General features: G+C 39.3%; 2 protein-coding genes across 3 annotated transcripts in view; one reads left to right on the forward strand and one right to left on the reverse strand.

Annotated features, from left to right (window-relative positions):
- The window catches only part of LOC123974166 (probable ribonuclease ZC3H12C), a 7,116-nt gene extending 2,216 nt beyond the window's left edge, over nt 1–4,900 (forward strand). The window contains exons 3-6 of the mRNA XM_046054645.1: nt 1,392–1,531; nt 1,692–1,926; nt 2,853–2,959; nt 3,390–4,900. Coding sequence (XP_045910601.1) covers nt 1,392–1,531; nt 1,692–1,926; nt 2,853–2,959; nt 3,390–4,900 — 1,993 coding nt within the window. The remainder of the gene's footprint in view (nt 1–1,391; nt 1,532–1,691; nt 1,927–2,852; nt 2,960–3,389) is intronic.
- Nucleotides 4,901–10,367: 5,467 nt separating this feature from the next.
- The window catches only part of LOC123974170 (radixin), a 40,295-nt gene continuing 36,528 nt past the window's right edge, over nt 10,368–14,134 (reverse strand). For both annotated transcript variants that reach the window (XM_046054660.1, XM_046054659.1), the window contains 2 exons: nt 12,087–12,296; nt 10,368–11,377 (listed from right to left, as the gene is read on the reverse strand). In XM_046054660.1, coding sequence (XP_045910616.1) covers nt 11,213–11,377; nt 12,087–12,296 — 375 coding nt within the window. In that variant the 3' untranslated portion in view covers nt 10,368–11,212. The remainder of the gene's footprint in view (nt 11,378–12,086; nt 12,297–14,134) is intronic.

Raw genomic sequence — 14,134 nt, forward strand, 5'->3', positions numbered from 1 at the left:
TGAAGGCTTGCCACCTTCAACTAAACCTCTCTAAGACTGAACTCTTGGTCATTCCAGCCAAGCAATCTATCCACCATAACATCAAACTACAAATTGACCGCAACCATCACTCCAACCAAGGTGGTGAGAAACTTGGGTGTCATGATTGATGACCAGCTGTCCTTTTCAGACCATGTTGCTACTGTCTCTCGGTCATGCCGCTTTTCTCTATACAACATAAGGAAAATCAGGCCCTACCTCACTCAGTACGCCACCCAGCTTCTGGTACAGGCCATGGTTATCTCTCGCATCGACTATTGCAATGCCCTCCTAGCAGGTCTCCCAGCTTGTGCGGTGAAACCCTTACAAATGGTTCAGAACGCAGCAGCGCGTCTGGTTTTTGATCAGCCTAAAAGGACTCATGTCATTCCATTACTCAGTGACCTCCACTGGCTCCCCGTGGCCTCCAGAATCAAATTCAAGTCACTAATGCTTGCATACAGAGTGACTACTGGGTCTGCACCCATCTACCTAAACTCCATAATACAAACTTATGTTCCTTCTCGCCCGCTATGCTCCTCCAACGAACGCCGCCTGGCTCTGCCATCCCTTCACACAAAGCAATCCCAGTCCTGGCTATTCTCATCTGTGACACCACGATGGTGGAACGAGCTACCACACGCCATCAGAGCAGGGGCGTCCCTCTCTAACTTCAAGAAGCTCTTGAAAACTCATCTCTTCCGAGAACACTTCCTCTTATAACACCTCTAACTCCTAACCTCTAACATGCACGTCCTGTGCTCTTCTTCTTCTACCCCCTACAATGATCTTGTATTGATTGCACTTTTTGTTTTGATTGCACTTTTTGCTAACTCTTACTTCCTTCCCTAGGTATCTACCCCATTGATGTGATATGTACTGTGAGCTCTTACTAGTACTTATTGCTGCTCTTACTAGTATGTATTGTCAGTTGTAGATCTGTAGTTGATGCTCTGTTGATGCTTGTATGTTGTTCCTCAAATGTAAGTCGCTTTGGATAAAAGCGTCAGCCAAATGAGTAAATGTAAATCTGTCTGCTTCTCTGGTGGACAGTCAGTATTTTGATGCTCATTTTTAGGATAATTTTCTGTCTCACAAAGTGCATTACTCCATTAAATCATCATCATAATAATCAGTCCATATCAGTAGCATCTTCCTCATGAGGAAATGTTGAGTCACAACATTTTAGCCTCATCTTTGATAGTTATGATGTTGTATTGTTGGTGGATCTGTTTAAATACATGTATATAAAATAATTGTGTGAGGTACATCGGGTTTTCAATTCTGTGGTTTAGATTTTGGTACTGGGGAAACCCTTTTGTTTGCATTTTCATCAGTGACTGTGCCTTTAACATGTGTTTCTGCTCTTGCAGTCATGGAAATAAGGAAGTGTTCTCCTGTCAAGGCATCCAGCTGGCTGTTGATTGGTTCTTGGAGAAAGGTCACCGTGACATCACTGTTTTTGTCCCTGCCTGGAGAAAGGAGCAGTCACGACCTGATGCTCCCATCACAGGTACCAGCTACTATAGCTTTCAATGATGATTTAAAGTCACAATGAAATGAAACCTTAAACAAGCAGAAGGATGCGTCTAAATCCTCTTCTTTGGGAGGGATCTTTGGGGAACGTTTTCTTATCCTTTTGTTATGTTTAACTGTATCCCCACTTTCTTCAGACCAAGAGATCCTGAGGCGACTAGAGAAAGAGAAGATTCTGGTTTTCACCCCATCGCGCCGCGTGCAAGGACGCCGTGTGGTTTGCTATGATGACCGCTTCATTGTCAAACTGGCCTATGAGTCAGACGGCATCATTGTTTCCAACGACAACTACCGTGACCTAGCCAATGAGAAGCCAGAGTGGAAAAAATTCATTGATGAGCGTCTACTGATGTACTCCTTTGTAAACGATAAGTAAGCAATATACTAAAGGACAATAAATTCTGCTGGAGTGGAGAAAAGAAATTTTAGAAATTCTATCACAGAAAATTGAGAATTTATATTAAATAATAGTTGCATTTTCCCTTTTTTATGTACAGTAAAATGCATAATAGACTGGCTTAGGAGGCTCTGTGGCATTAGCCATTGAAATTGAAAGCTTTAACTTCTATCCAAGAAATTATTTTTATTGTCTGTAACATCCAGTGTGTATCCCAACCACTAAAGAACAGTTGTAAAATATGTTAAAATCAAGCTAGTACCCTTCTAATATTTGCACAATGCATTTTTGCAGGGAAATTATCTGAGGACTTCCTATTTTATCAGACACTTTCATTTCCTCTAGCTGTTTGTTTGATCTTTATTACTATTCTTCACTTTTGCTCCACTTATCAAAACCCCCTCTGTACACACTAGAAAACATCTTACCTTCTTCAGTTTCTGGGTCATGTCTTGTATTACTGAAGTGATCTGTTGTCACAGGAAAGTTTTTAGGTGCCAAATACTTAACTAACCTTTGCTCTTCTTATAAGACCTATTGTTTTGTTGCTTGGAATATAGGTGATGTGAGTTTAAGCGTCTTCTGCTTTGTTGCTTTCTGTCAGCTAATGTCTAAACTGTAAGTGTTAAGGTATTGTCCTTACAGCTTATAAAAACTGTAGAAAATTTTAAAAAAATTAGGAGGTACAAGGATCTTTTGTGATCCAAATATAGAACGTAAGCCTCTTTATTTTCCTCATCGTAGAACATCCCTGATGCAGTCTTATTGGTGCTGTCAGAGTTATTGAATCCTCAGTGAAGCAGAAAGAAATAGAAAATTTCGAGTTGTATATGTTTTGTTTTTGTTTTTTGGGTGAAATTTTGTGATATTAAAGATTTTAATCGAGTAACTGTGTATTTAGATTCATGCCACCAGATGACCCACTAGGACGCCACGGACCCAGTCTGGAGAACTTCCTAAGGAAGAGGCCTGTTATTCCTGAACACAGGAAGCAGCCATGTCCTTATGGTAAAAATGTTACCTTATAAGCACTTCTGTTCTTGTCAGTGCAGTACTTACTTTCATAGAAAGAACTATAATATTTTGAAAAATCTGAAACACTTTACTGTCTCTGTACTGGATAATTGCTGTTGTTGACTGCTTTAATCTGGTTCTACTTTTTGTGGACCATTTGTGAGTGTTTGTGCTGCAGATCGTTTTAAACAGATCAAATTAAATCATGGGTTTTTAGATATAAAAAATTAAAATAATAATAATTATTTAACTATTTTATATTTTAACTATTTTGTGTTATATTTTAGATAGAGAAGATGTTTTATTTCTACTGTGGTAGAGAAAAGCCAAGATTTTTAAAAAAAGATACAAATGCTAACCAAGATGTTATATAACATTTTCATTCCAGCACATTAATGAGAAATATTTTTCATTTTTGCTTTAGGAAAGAAGTGCACATATGGCCATAAATGCAAGTTTTACCACCCTGAAAGGGGTAGCCAGCCCCAGCGTGCCGTGGCTGATGAGCTCCGTGCCAGTGCCAAAATTTCATCAGTAGCCTCCAGAGGCCTGCTGGAAGATGTCTTGATGATGAAGGGCCAAAGTTCTGGTCAACCAGAAGCAATGGCTGATCGGGGTACTCCAAAGAAACAGCGAAACCCCAGCCCATGGCGCTCTTTTAATGACCTCCTGGAGGACAGGCTTCGGGTCCAGTCCAAAGTGGAAGGACGTAGGGGGAGCAACAGCAGCAGCAGCAGCAGCAGCAGCTGCAGCAGTAGCTTTCTAGGGAATCTTGTTCCAGGGGGCCACCCTTCATCAGGAAACCTGGACCGATGGGAGCACCCTGGGGGAAGTGGTGGAGGCAGCTTCTGGGTTGCTGGAGCCTCAGGACCAAGTCAGGCTGAAACTTACCACAAGTGCGAGTCTCCAGACTTGGGCTACAGCTCACTGGTTAAAGCCTACTCTGGCCTCAGTTTGGTAGTGCCACAGAGCCCTGAATGCTTCTTCCCATCTGATCTGCGAACTGGATCACTGCTGTCAGACTGTAGCAGTGAAGGCAGCTCAGACTCTTTCTCCCCTGACCCCTTGTTAGACGATGGCCCCAAGTGCCACCATCACCACCACCATCCTCACCACCATCATCACTGCTCTGGCAAGTACGCTTACCCTGCAAGTCTTCCTCCTGGACTGGGCCAGCATGCTCCTCATGGCCATCCCGTTTCTCAAGCACTGCGTCGGCAACATGGTTTTGCCTTGGAAGACCCCAAGGCTTCTGTTAGCTCTCGTGCATCTCCACGTCCCTTTAAGACCCCTTCAGCATACATCCCACCCCACCCTCAACATCCATTGCTGAGCAGTTTCCCTGGGGAATTCCCAGCTCATCAACACCAAACATCCACTGCTCATTCCCGCCCTCAGAGCTCCCCCCTTGGCCGCAATATAATGGGCTCCCTTTGGCAGGAAGAAGGGCTCCAGGACAATAACGTATATAAAGGGTCACCACTTTATTCTAGAAGAAACCACTCTGGGATAAACCAACAACCACAGCATCAGATAAACTGGGATCCCCATTACCAGCAGTCCCCTAAGCCTTACTATGATCTGTTTGCCTTCCAGAGCCTTCCAGAAGTACATGAGAAGGCTTGGCATTCTCCTTGGGGCAGGCAAGTCCATTCTTCACCCCGTGGCCTTTCAGCATCAAGTCCTCCACCACTTCCACTGCCGTCCCTTCCAACCATCACTGCTCATAAAAGCCACCTGCCCTCAGTGCCCCAGCACCAGGAGCCCCCTTCCTTGGGTCGATACCAGGACCTTAGGGAGAAGGTGTTTGTGAACTTGTGTCGGATCTTCCCTCCAGATTTGGTGAGGATGGTGATGACCAGGAACCCTCTTGTGATGGATGCTCAGGAGCTTGCAGCTGCAATTTTGATGGAGAAATCGCAGCACTGTTCTTGAATGTAGCCAGAAAGTGAAGTTACTGCTTCATCTTAACTGGGATCACTTCTGAAAGTTTATCCACTGGACATGCACAAACCAAAAGCACAAGATATAAATCTCCTGAAGCTGGTAATAGACAGTTTTTTTATTGCAGGGAAGTTATCTCATTAATTTTAATGGTATTTTTGTAAAGGGAAATGTTTGTCATGGTCTATAAATATACCTGCTATTTCAGCACTTAAGATCAGGAAAGTTGGGGTTTAATGTGCATGTTTGAGCTTTTGGTTATGTGTCAAGACACCGGTGTGCTTAAGGAGGCATTTTAATGTGTGACAGTGTAGTTCATTTTTAATTTATTTATTTGTTATATTTTAAGTTAAGTTACATATTTTAAAATCATTCAGTTTTCGGCACTTTTTTGTTATTGGTGTGCTTCTTCCTCACCTTTTTTTCTTTTTGGCAATCATATCAGGGTATAAGTATAGCTCAAATTCATACTTTCCATCTGAATGAAATACCTCTGTTTTCTACTGAGATGACAACGTGGGGTATATAAAAGAATCCTAAGAATTTCACTGCTACATTGCACATACATTCCTACTGTATTTAATGCTCAACAAGCGGATCCTTCTATACTGACAGGTGGTAGATCAGCTGCTGTGGTGAGATTTTGTGGATTTCCCCCATAGGGAAGTGAAACCCACAAATGAAGATAGCAAAAACTCCACTAGAAAACCCCAAACTGTTGTTCACTTTTGAATAACAGTTTAGTTCCTGTGCTAGGACAGCCATGTCAGCTGACTTTACAGTTTGTGAGCTTTCAGTACTGATTTTTAAACATTACATCTTTAAACCATATCTAAATTCTAAATCATATGAAGGTGATTGTTGAGAGCAGGGTCACCAGAAATGTTTAGGTGGAATTGAGATTGTTGGTATTATTTTAATTTAATATGTGTTAATTTATTATCTTTTTGTGTGTGAATGTATGTGGTGTATAAGACACAGGGTCTCCTTTGTCAGTAGTGGTGATACCACTATGAGGGTTTAGCCACCTGAAACAGGGTGTAACTTGTACCCTTCTGTTAAATACATAGAGATTCCCAACTTTGCAGTACAAGACAGGAACAGACTGGGAAACAGCTTCCTAAAATTAATAATTAATTAATTACCACAGAGTATGTCACCAGACACTTATTATCATGACAACAGTGGGAACACCTATAAATAATAGTTTTTAGTTCTACAAATGTTTCTCAGAGGCTCTAATAATCCCATTTGTTAAATAAAAAGTCAGCAGTTTAGCAAAGATTCAGAATCAGATTTGTTTTTTTAATACAAAAATATTAATAAATAAATTAGATAACAAAAAGCTATTGCAGCTAGTTTAAAGTTGGCATGTCCAGACTAATTTTTTTCAGGTATTTAATAGTAATGTTCTGTACAAGTACTGCAACTAACTCAGTTAATCTGTTATTTATTAATCAATCCATGATCAAATCATTGAAATGTCAAAACATAGTAAAAAACACCCATCACAATTTTGCAGAACCCATGGGGGCTTTGTCAAATTCCCTGTTTTGTCTGACCAAAAGTGATAATTCTAATTAATTTCATGTCAGTATTTTTCATATGTCAGTATTTGCCAAACTACTCATCTTCCTCTTTTTTGTCTTCTTTCAATTTTTAAGTTGTCTTCTCTAAATGTAAAGCACTTTGAACTGCATTTTCTGTATGAAATAATAGTATTCTTATTTTTATATCCACCAGTGGGATTATTTTAATGTCTGAGGAACTGTTTGTAAAGCTAAAACTCTTGCCTGGTTAGCACATTATCTAGTAGCCAGATGACACCTCTCTTTGTTGATACAAATTGTATCCTATAAACTTTTTAAACAAGATCATTGTTTTATATGAGAATATTTAAACAAAAAATATTTCGAGTTGAATATTTTGAGTATTTGTGGCAAACTTTGTCACCTTTGGTACTTTATTTATATGGGGGGAGTGGGTTGTTCCCCTTTTCCCCCAGTGCAGGAATAAGAAAGTCTCAAATGCACTTTCTGAAAACTATTGTTATTGTTTAAATTGTCTTTGAACTGAGACCATGATACTGTGTAGCCCCAAAAATATGAAACCTTAACCAGGGCAGAAGCTGAATCAGCCCAAACATGGTGAAAGGCAAAATACAACACTGAAAATGACGGTTATTATAGGTGTTTAAAAAAAAAAGTGAGCTTAAAGCTTACTGCTCATGACATATTGAAACTCATTTGAATCATACTCCACCTCAGAACAGTATTTCTAAACACTTGTGGATGAACAATGCGCTGTGCATGTGAGTGCAGTAAAAAGAGAGGAAGTTTTAATTAGCTTGGCTCAAAACAAAAAAGCTTCTCAAATGTGTGCTCATGGCTATAAATCTTGTGTGATACCTTCTCAGAAATCTAAAACCACATCCACAACACTTCTTTGTTATCTTGAAGCTCTCTTACTTGGAAAGCTTCCTTCTCAAGGGCTGTACTGTGATCTGAAAGGTGTCATGTCAGAACCTCAGTAATTCCTTCTAGTCCATCGCACAGCTTAAAGGTCAGTCAGATGACAGATGTCATAACTTGACGTGCTCACACCCTACTCGTCTGGCTGGCACTGTGTGTTAGTGTTGGCTACAGGGTCGGGAAACCACAATTTAATTAAACAAACATGTTGGTTAACATTCCTGTGGACATTAAAAACCCTTTTTAGTGTAGGGCAAAAACTATTTTTCTACCATCATGAACTTGTTAAAGAGCTATTTTTTTAGTTATGCATGATGTCTATCCGCAATAAGAGATTGTAGTCAGTGTCAGTGTTGCTGAATAAGGGGGATGTACACATTGCTAACTGTGCTAATGTTATGTTGTGTTTGGATTTTTCCACAAATTTTACTTGACAATGTTCAGACTGAATATGATAAAGCAAATGTCCACCTCGCTTTATTCATGTAAATTTGTTTTTGTAGCCCATGTGTTTCGCCACAAACAGCAGATGTACTGGCTGTACAGATATTAGCTGTAGCTGTTTGTTAGCTAGCAACATACGCACAGCTCAGATGCCCAACAACTGGCATTGCGCTGGCTGCATGTTAACCCAACCCAAGTAACAATAAGCCTGCTTATTAGCAATAATTGTATATAGGCTTTTCTTACAGCACACAGGTGTTACTAGTCAAGTGTACAGGATACACACCAGCACCCTGAAAGTGATGCAGCTAAATGGTATTCAGCCATCGTCAATTTTTTTTTAAACCTGTGCTTGTCCTACTGTGACATGTTAAAATGTCTCCTGTGAAAAAGCCCTATATGGCTTTTTTCAAGCAGCACATTTTTGTGACATAGCAAGATCGTATGAAACTGCAACCGTGATTTTCTCCTACACAGACAAAGCAATACTTTCTTGCTACACCGCTTTTTATTTCACAGGAAGTATAAGTCAATCCCATGCTGCGAGCTATCCCACAATGCCTAGACAAGCTTAGATCTCATACAAACTGAATAGGGGTGACATTCTCGTTTTGCATCGGGGTCAATGGGTATTTCTCAGTAAACCGGCTTGCATGCATTAAGTAAAGCATTGCGTTGCCTAAAATTTGTTTCGTGTTCAGTCTGAACACACCTTTAATAATTTATCTGTGGGTTTTGTCTAGACAGAAAATGTTGTTTTGTAATTTGTTGTTCATTTGACTAAAATTGCCTCAAATCCAGCAATATCCAATGGGAAAGAAATGTAAAATATCAACAATGTCCCTGTTCATCTTTATTTCTATGTGCTTTAATACATTTCTGGTACAGAAATAATTTAAGTGCCACCTCTTCAGGGAACAAAGCCAGGTAAAAGGCTGTTTATTGCTTTCCAATGTTTCCCCTTGATCAGGTCAATGGTGGTTATATTAAACCAAAATAAAAAGAAGATATTAAAGTGTTCGACCAATGCTGCTGTTTCACTGTGTGTCCTGCTGGCAGATTAAGAATTTCATTCCAAAAGGCAGCCCCAAAGCTGTCATATACAACTCTGCTGATTCATAAGTTATATTGATTAATCCCAGTAATATTGTGTTAACAAACTAACACTAAGAAAAGTTATTGCTTTTTTTAAATTAAGAGTTCTGTAAACAGGATGTACCCAGCCCAAATACATTATCCATCTTAGAAAAACAAAAGGCAAAATGAAAATGATATTGGCTGAAATGCTTTCCACAAACAGGTTATACCTTTGTGTCTTTAATTTTGTCTTTATTCATCTTTTTTATTTTATGAAAACATGTCTTTTTTGAGTGGGCCTCTTCAGATGTTTATGCTGCAGGGCTGTGAATCTCAGCTGAGCTTTAGGCAATGAAATCCAAAACAAAAGCACGAAAAATAAATCTGTCACATCTACAGAAACTGGCAAACTGTGGCCAAATGAGACATGTTGACTATTCTTGTGTGTGTGATTTAATAAAAGCCCTACTCAAGATTTCATGCGTTGTTTAGTCCTCGTGTTACTGGCTCTTGAATGTTACTTTAGCTGGGGAACTCCAGCTGGAAACGCGCTCTCCGCTCTGTCTCTCTTATGGTTTGAGACTTAATTTTTGATGTCATTAAATATGGTGTTGACACAGAGGGGCACTGATGGAAGGAACTATAATTTAGTGTAATTATTATAAGATGGAAATGAATCCAAAATTACAAAAAACATTTAGCTAGTTTTCAAAAATATCAATTTGACAGATAAAAGAAAACTACTATTGTAGTTAGAATCAGGTAGGTTGGCTGTTTTTACTGCAAATAAATATGTGACAACACATTTTGGATCAATTTACAGTATATCTGTGACAACATTTGCTTTTATTGGTGGATTTTTAAGACTTGTCTGATTGAACCCTTTTCACATCTGCAGATCTCGAAAGATGTTTCACAAGTGAGCATTTTTTATTTATGGTTGCCTTTGTTTTAAACCTTTTTATTTATATTAAATAAATAATTGAACTTCTTGACACTAAACCACAGATGATAGTTGTGTAGATTAATACTTTTTACTTTATCAATTTTAAATGTTTTATCAAGTTACACAAATATATTATGCGTTATCTTCTCTGACATTATTTAAGCAGTGATTGAGTTTGTTCTTGTTATTTTAAAGATTCTTCTTCTGTAACTGGTTGCAGTGCAGAGTGTGTGAGTTAAATCAGTACATGATCCAAAATTATGGTACATCATTTAACGTCTTTCATAATTGACAAAATACTTTTGTCATATTGCTGTGTCTGACCAACGTGCATAGTCAAGACAATTTAATAACAATTTAATACTGACTTTATGCAGTAAATTCAAGATTCATTGAATTTTATAACACTGTGTGCCAGCTTCGAACTTATATCTGACACAGGATCCTATGTCAATAAATCCAGCTGTCCTGGCTCTTGCCTAGTCAGGATTCTTAGGATCATACTGTAGCTGCAAAGCTGTAAATATAAATGCATTCTTTATTGTGGCGCAAAATATATATTTTTAACAAAAGTCTCAATCGATGGAGAATGCCAGCACAGTAAGAATGTAAAATAAGCTTTAGTTGCATATCTTTTTGTTTGTTCACAACTCTCACAGTGAGCATTTAACAGCCATTCAAGGATTTAAGTTAGCTGATGCAGCATTAACAGATCAATGACATTGACAGCAGAACTGAACAGGCTAACTTTCCAGACAGAAAAATTACAAAAAGTAATACTAGACTGGAAGGAAATGAGACAAATAAGGCGTTTTTTTTTTAACAAATTATTTCAATTGATCAACTGATGACAAAAGAAGTAAAAGTAAGGTACAGATATTAAAGCTTTACGGACAAGTGTGCCGGCAACATCAATGAGCTACAAATGGCCATTTTCTTTTGTCGAGTAAAAGCACGATATCAACAAATTCTGTCCAGTCTCTCACTTTGTCTATCGGTCCTGTTGTTCTTTAATTATCATACATGCAAGCATTAAAACGATCAGTATTGTAGAAGAGAGAAGTCCATGTTTAACAGGATATGTTGCTTGCTATTTTTCAGACAGATTAAAAGACGTGTGCTTCGTTGGGGTGGGGGCAGAGCTCTAAAAAGCAGGTAGCAGTGTGATTGGCCAACCGCTGCTAGGCAGAGCTTTGGCGAGGCTGAAGCTACAAAGCCTGTTAGCCGCGCTTTCTCCTGCATAGAAAAAAAGCAGGAGTTCCTGGGGTGGCAACAGGTTTTGGGCTTTACAAGGAAAGTGAGGCGTTGACATGGCAATGAGACTAACTGTCTCTTTTCATCGCTGTGTCCACCCTTCCTCCCGGCTCACATGGACTCAAACTCATCTATACGCTGCTTGGTGTTGCCCTGCCGGATCTGGCGCAGGGTTTTGTACTTGTCTCTGCCTGCCCTCACGTTCTCAGCATGGAGCATGTCGTTCTGCGTTTTCTTGGTATCATCCCGGGCCTCGGCCAACTCTGAACTCAGAGCCTGGACAGAAGAGACAGAGATGATGAGGAAAAAGCAAAACATTGCATCACAGCTCATGATCTAGGCACCATTGGGCCAAGATGATATAAGTGGTGTATAATTTTCTAGAAAAAGTTTTACCATTTATTATCTTGTTCTCATCAGTGTTATATTGTATCTCTGTTTAAGTTATGATTTTCTTGCTTACAGTTATTTTCTCAGTTAGTATTAATTTGATCTGTGTACCCTACATTACCTGCCCTGCCCGGATTCATCTCACCTGCGTCTTGTTATCCACTCTTCACTTGTATACCATCAGTGTTACAAATGTATTTTCTAGTGATAGTTAAAGGCTGTTTTCCTGTGTACCTTGACCTTTTGCGTCGTGTTTTCGATACTTTTGCAGTTTGGACTGACTTCCCGTGTACTGGACTTCCACATACTTTGTAGTTAATTTAATGATTTAATGCAATGCATTCAAAGCTTGTATTGTTATTTGAACTACTGCATATATATTGAGCAGATATTTTGTCTTTTGGCTAAAAATAATCAGAAAATTGGTAAATGTCGGTATTATGTTCTCTACGCAGAGACAATTTTATGATTTTAAGTTTTTAAGCAGGCACTTCACCACACTAGGTGGAATCACCGTTATCACATGTAAATGGAAGTTTTCCAGTAGGGAAAATAATTTCAGTACAGTATGTGTTTCTCTCCACTGCTACTCCACCTGTAGCTGTTTCTTGACACGTTCGTTCTTCTGCGCCTCGGTGATGCGTTCCTCTTCACTGCGGTGGCTGGTGACGCCATCGCTGAACAGCTCGGCACTCGCCTCGGCGTTTGTCTCATCCTGCTCATCGTGTTCCGGCGCCGGTGGAGTCGTCATGGCAGTCTTCAACTCCTCCCTGGTCTTCTCCAAGTCCTCTTGTGCTGACAGAGCCTGTAAAGAACACACGTGTATACTTAGAGGGATAAGCAGATACTGACAGTTAATTTATACAGGATGTTGGACAGGACAGACGTAGACACATTAATCCACTGGCATAAGTATGTCACTGGTCTAAACTGTGTCAGAGCTTTGCTTTGAACTTTTCGATAAGAATCTAATTGCATTAATCATTTGTCATTAAATCTTGCTTTTACAGTCTATCCTTAGACAGAGACTTATGAAAAACTTGTGATATCAGGCTAAATACAACTCACTTTACTAGATTTATATCAGCCAGTGCTTGGCTGATTTGCAGCAGGTGTGAATCTCCACTTAGTAGAGTATACAAAACAAAAACCCAAGTGGCTCCACCACCTATCAAACTCCCGCTCCACTATAAAGAGGGATATTTCTGACTAATCGCAGCTTGTTTAAATTGTAATAAATGTATAGATTGTTCATGAATGCAGGCCTGATATGCCTAATGCTTGGTAAGACTGATTCAGGAAGATAATTAAAATTATCACCGCGTCAAAATCAAATTATATATTCATTATCTATGCCTCTTGGAAGATGTGATGATTTATGTGATAACATTTCTTCAAAAATGTATTACTATATAATATTATAAATAAAACCTTTGAATTATTTGTAAAAAATGGTGCTTTCTAAACGGAACTATGCTGTTCATTCTAATGAGTGGTGCAAATGTGGGTTAGGCTTTGTACTGTATAGCAAGCCTAGAGTAAGCAGTTAATATCATGCAGAAATGTATTAAGCTTTACTTGCACTCTAGGTGCTACTTTCCCCCCATATGTGACTAGCCTATATGTAAAGGTTTTTTGGCATGCACCTCTATCCTGACAGACCATTTGGTACTAAACAGTTCCAGTATCAACATCAACTTAACCACCAAAACCACTGATACTGTAAAAAAGACATTAATTTAGTTGCAGCTTTGCGCTAGTAAAATAAAATAATGCAAATCAAATAATTCCAGGTGCTCCGACTTCCTCCCACTGTCCAAAGACATTTGTCCTTAGGTGTGAATGTGACTGGTTGTTTGTCTATGTGTGGCCCTGTGATGGACTGGCGACCTGTCCAGGGTGTACCCCGCCTTTCGCCCGATGTCAGATGGGATTGGCTCCAGCCCCCCACGACCCTGTACACAGGATAAGCTGTTGACGATAGATGGATGGAAACCAAATAATACGTGTGCACACACACTTATGTGTACACTCACACATCCACCCGTCTACAGGCACAGATGGTGAGTGGGCTAGGAATGTTTTTATGTTCATATTGTTCTTGTAGGCATGTTTTTGTAGAAAGGCTTTGGAAAAATAACTATATGCCATACAGTGCATCATTTAAACATTTTTTTAAAACAAAAATAGTTTTATATAAAGATACCAACATTTATAGTAAAAAAATGTATATTAGTTAACAGAATATTTGCTTTCCACCCATTAAAACATTGTTTCCAATTGTTCACTGTATCCCCGCGACCCAGGATACACAGGATAACCGGTTGACAATGGATGGATATTCACTGAATGTTCTATTGTAACCAGGGTCCTCTGGTGGTCAGGACTGCTCATCTTATGGGTAATAAAAAATGCAACATTTTCTGATTATGTTGTACATCAAGCAACGTCTATATTTTTTAGGTGGCGCTAATTTGCAGAGTTTCAGGAGAGGGACAACTTAATCACTTGACTCAGTCACGTCATTGCCAGCAGTTCCATAAATACCCACACTTCCCATCTCCTCTTCTTTACTCTGGTATTCTGCACCTCCCCTCACCCCTTTCTCTGTCCTGCCTCCTCATCTCCTTCTTCCTCTCCATA

The sequence above is a fragment of the Micropterus dolomieu genome, linkage group LG07 (genome assembly GCF_021292245.1).
Source record: "Micropterus dolomieu isolate WLL.071019.BEF.003 ecotype Adirondacks linkage group LG07, ASM2129224v1, whole genome shotgun sequence".
NCBI classification, from domain to species: domain Eukaryota; kingdom Metazoa; phylum Chordata; class Actinopteri; order Centrarchiformes; family Centrarchidae; genus Micropterus; species Micropterus dolomieu.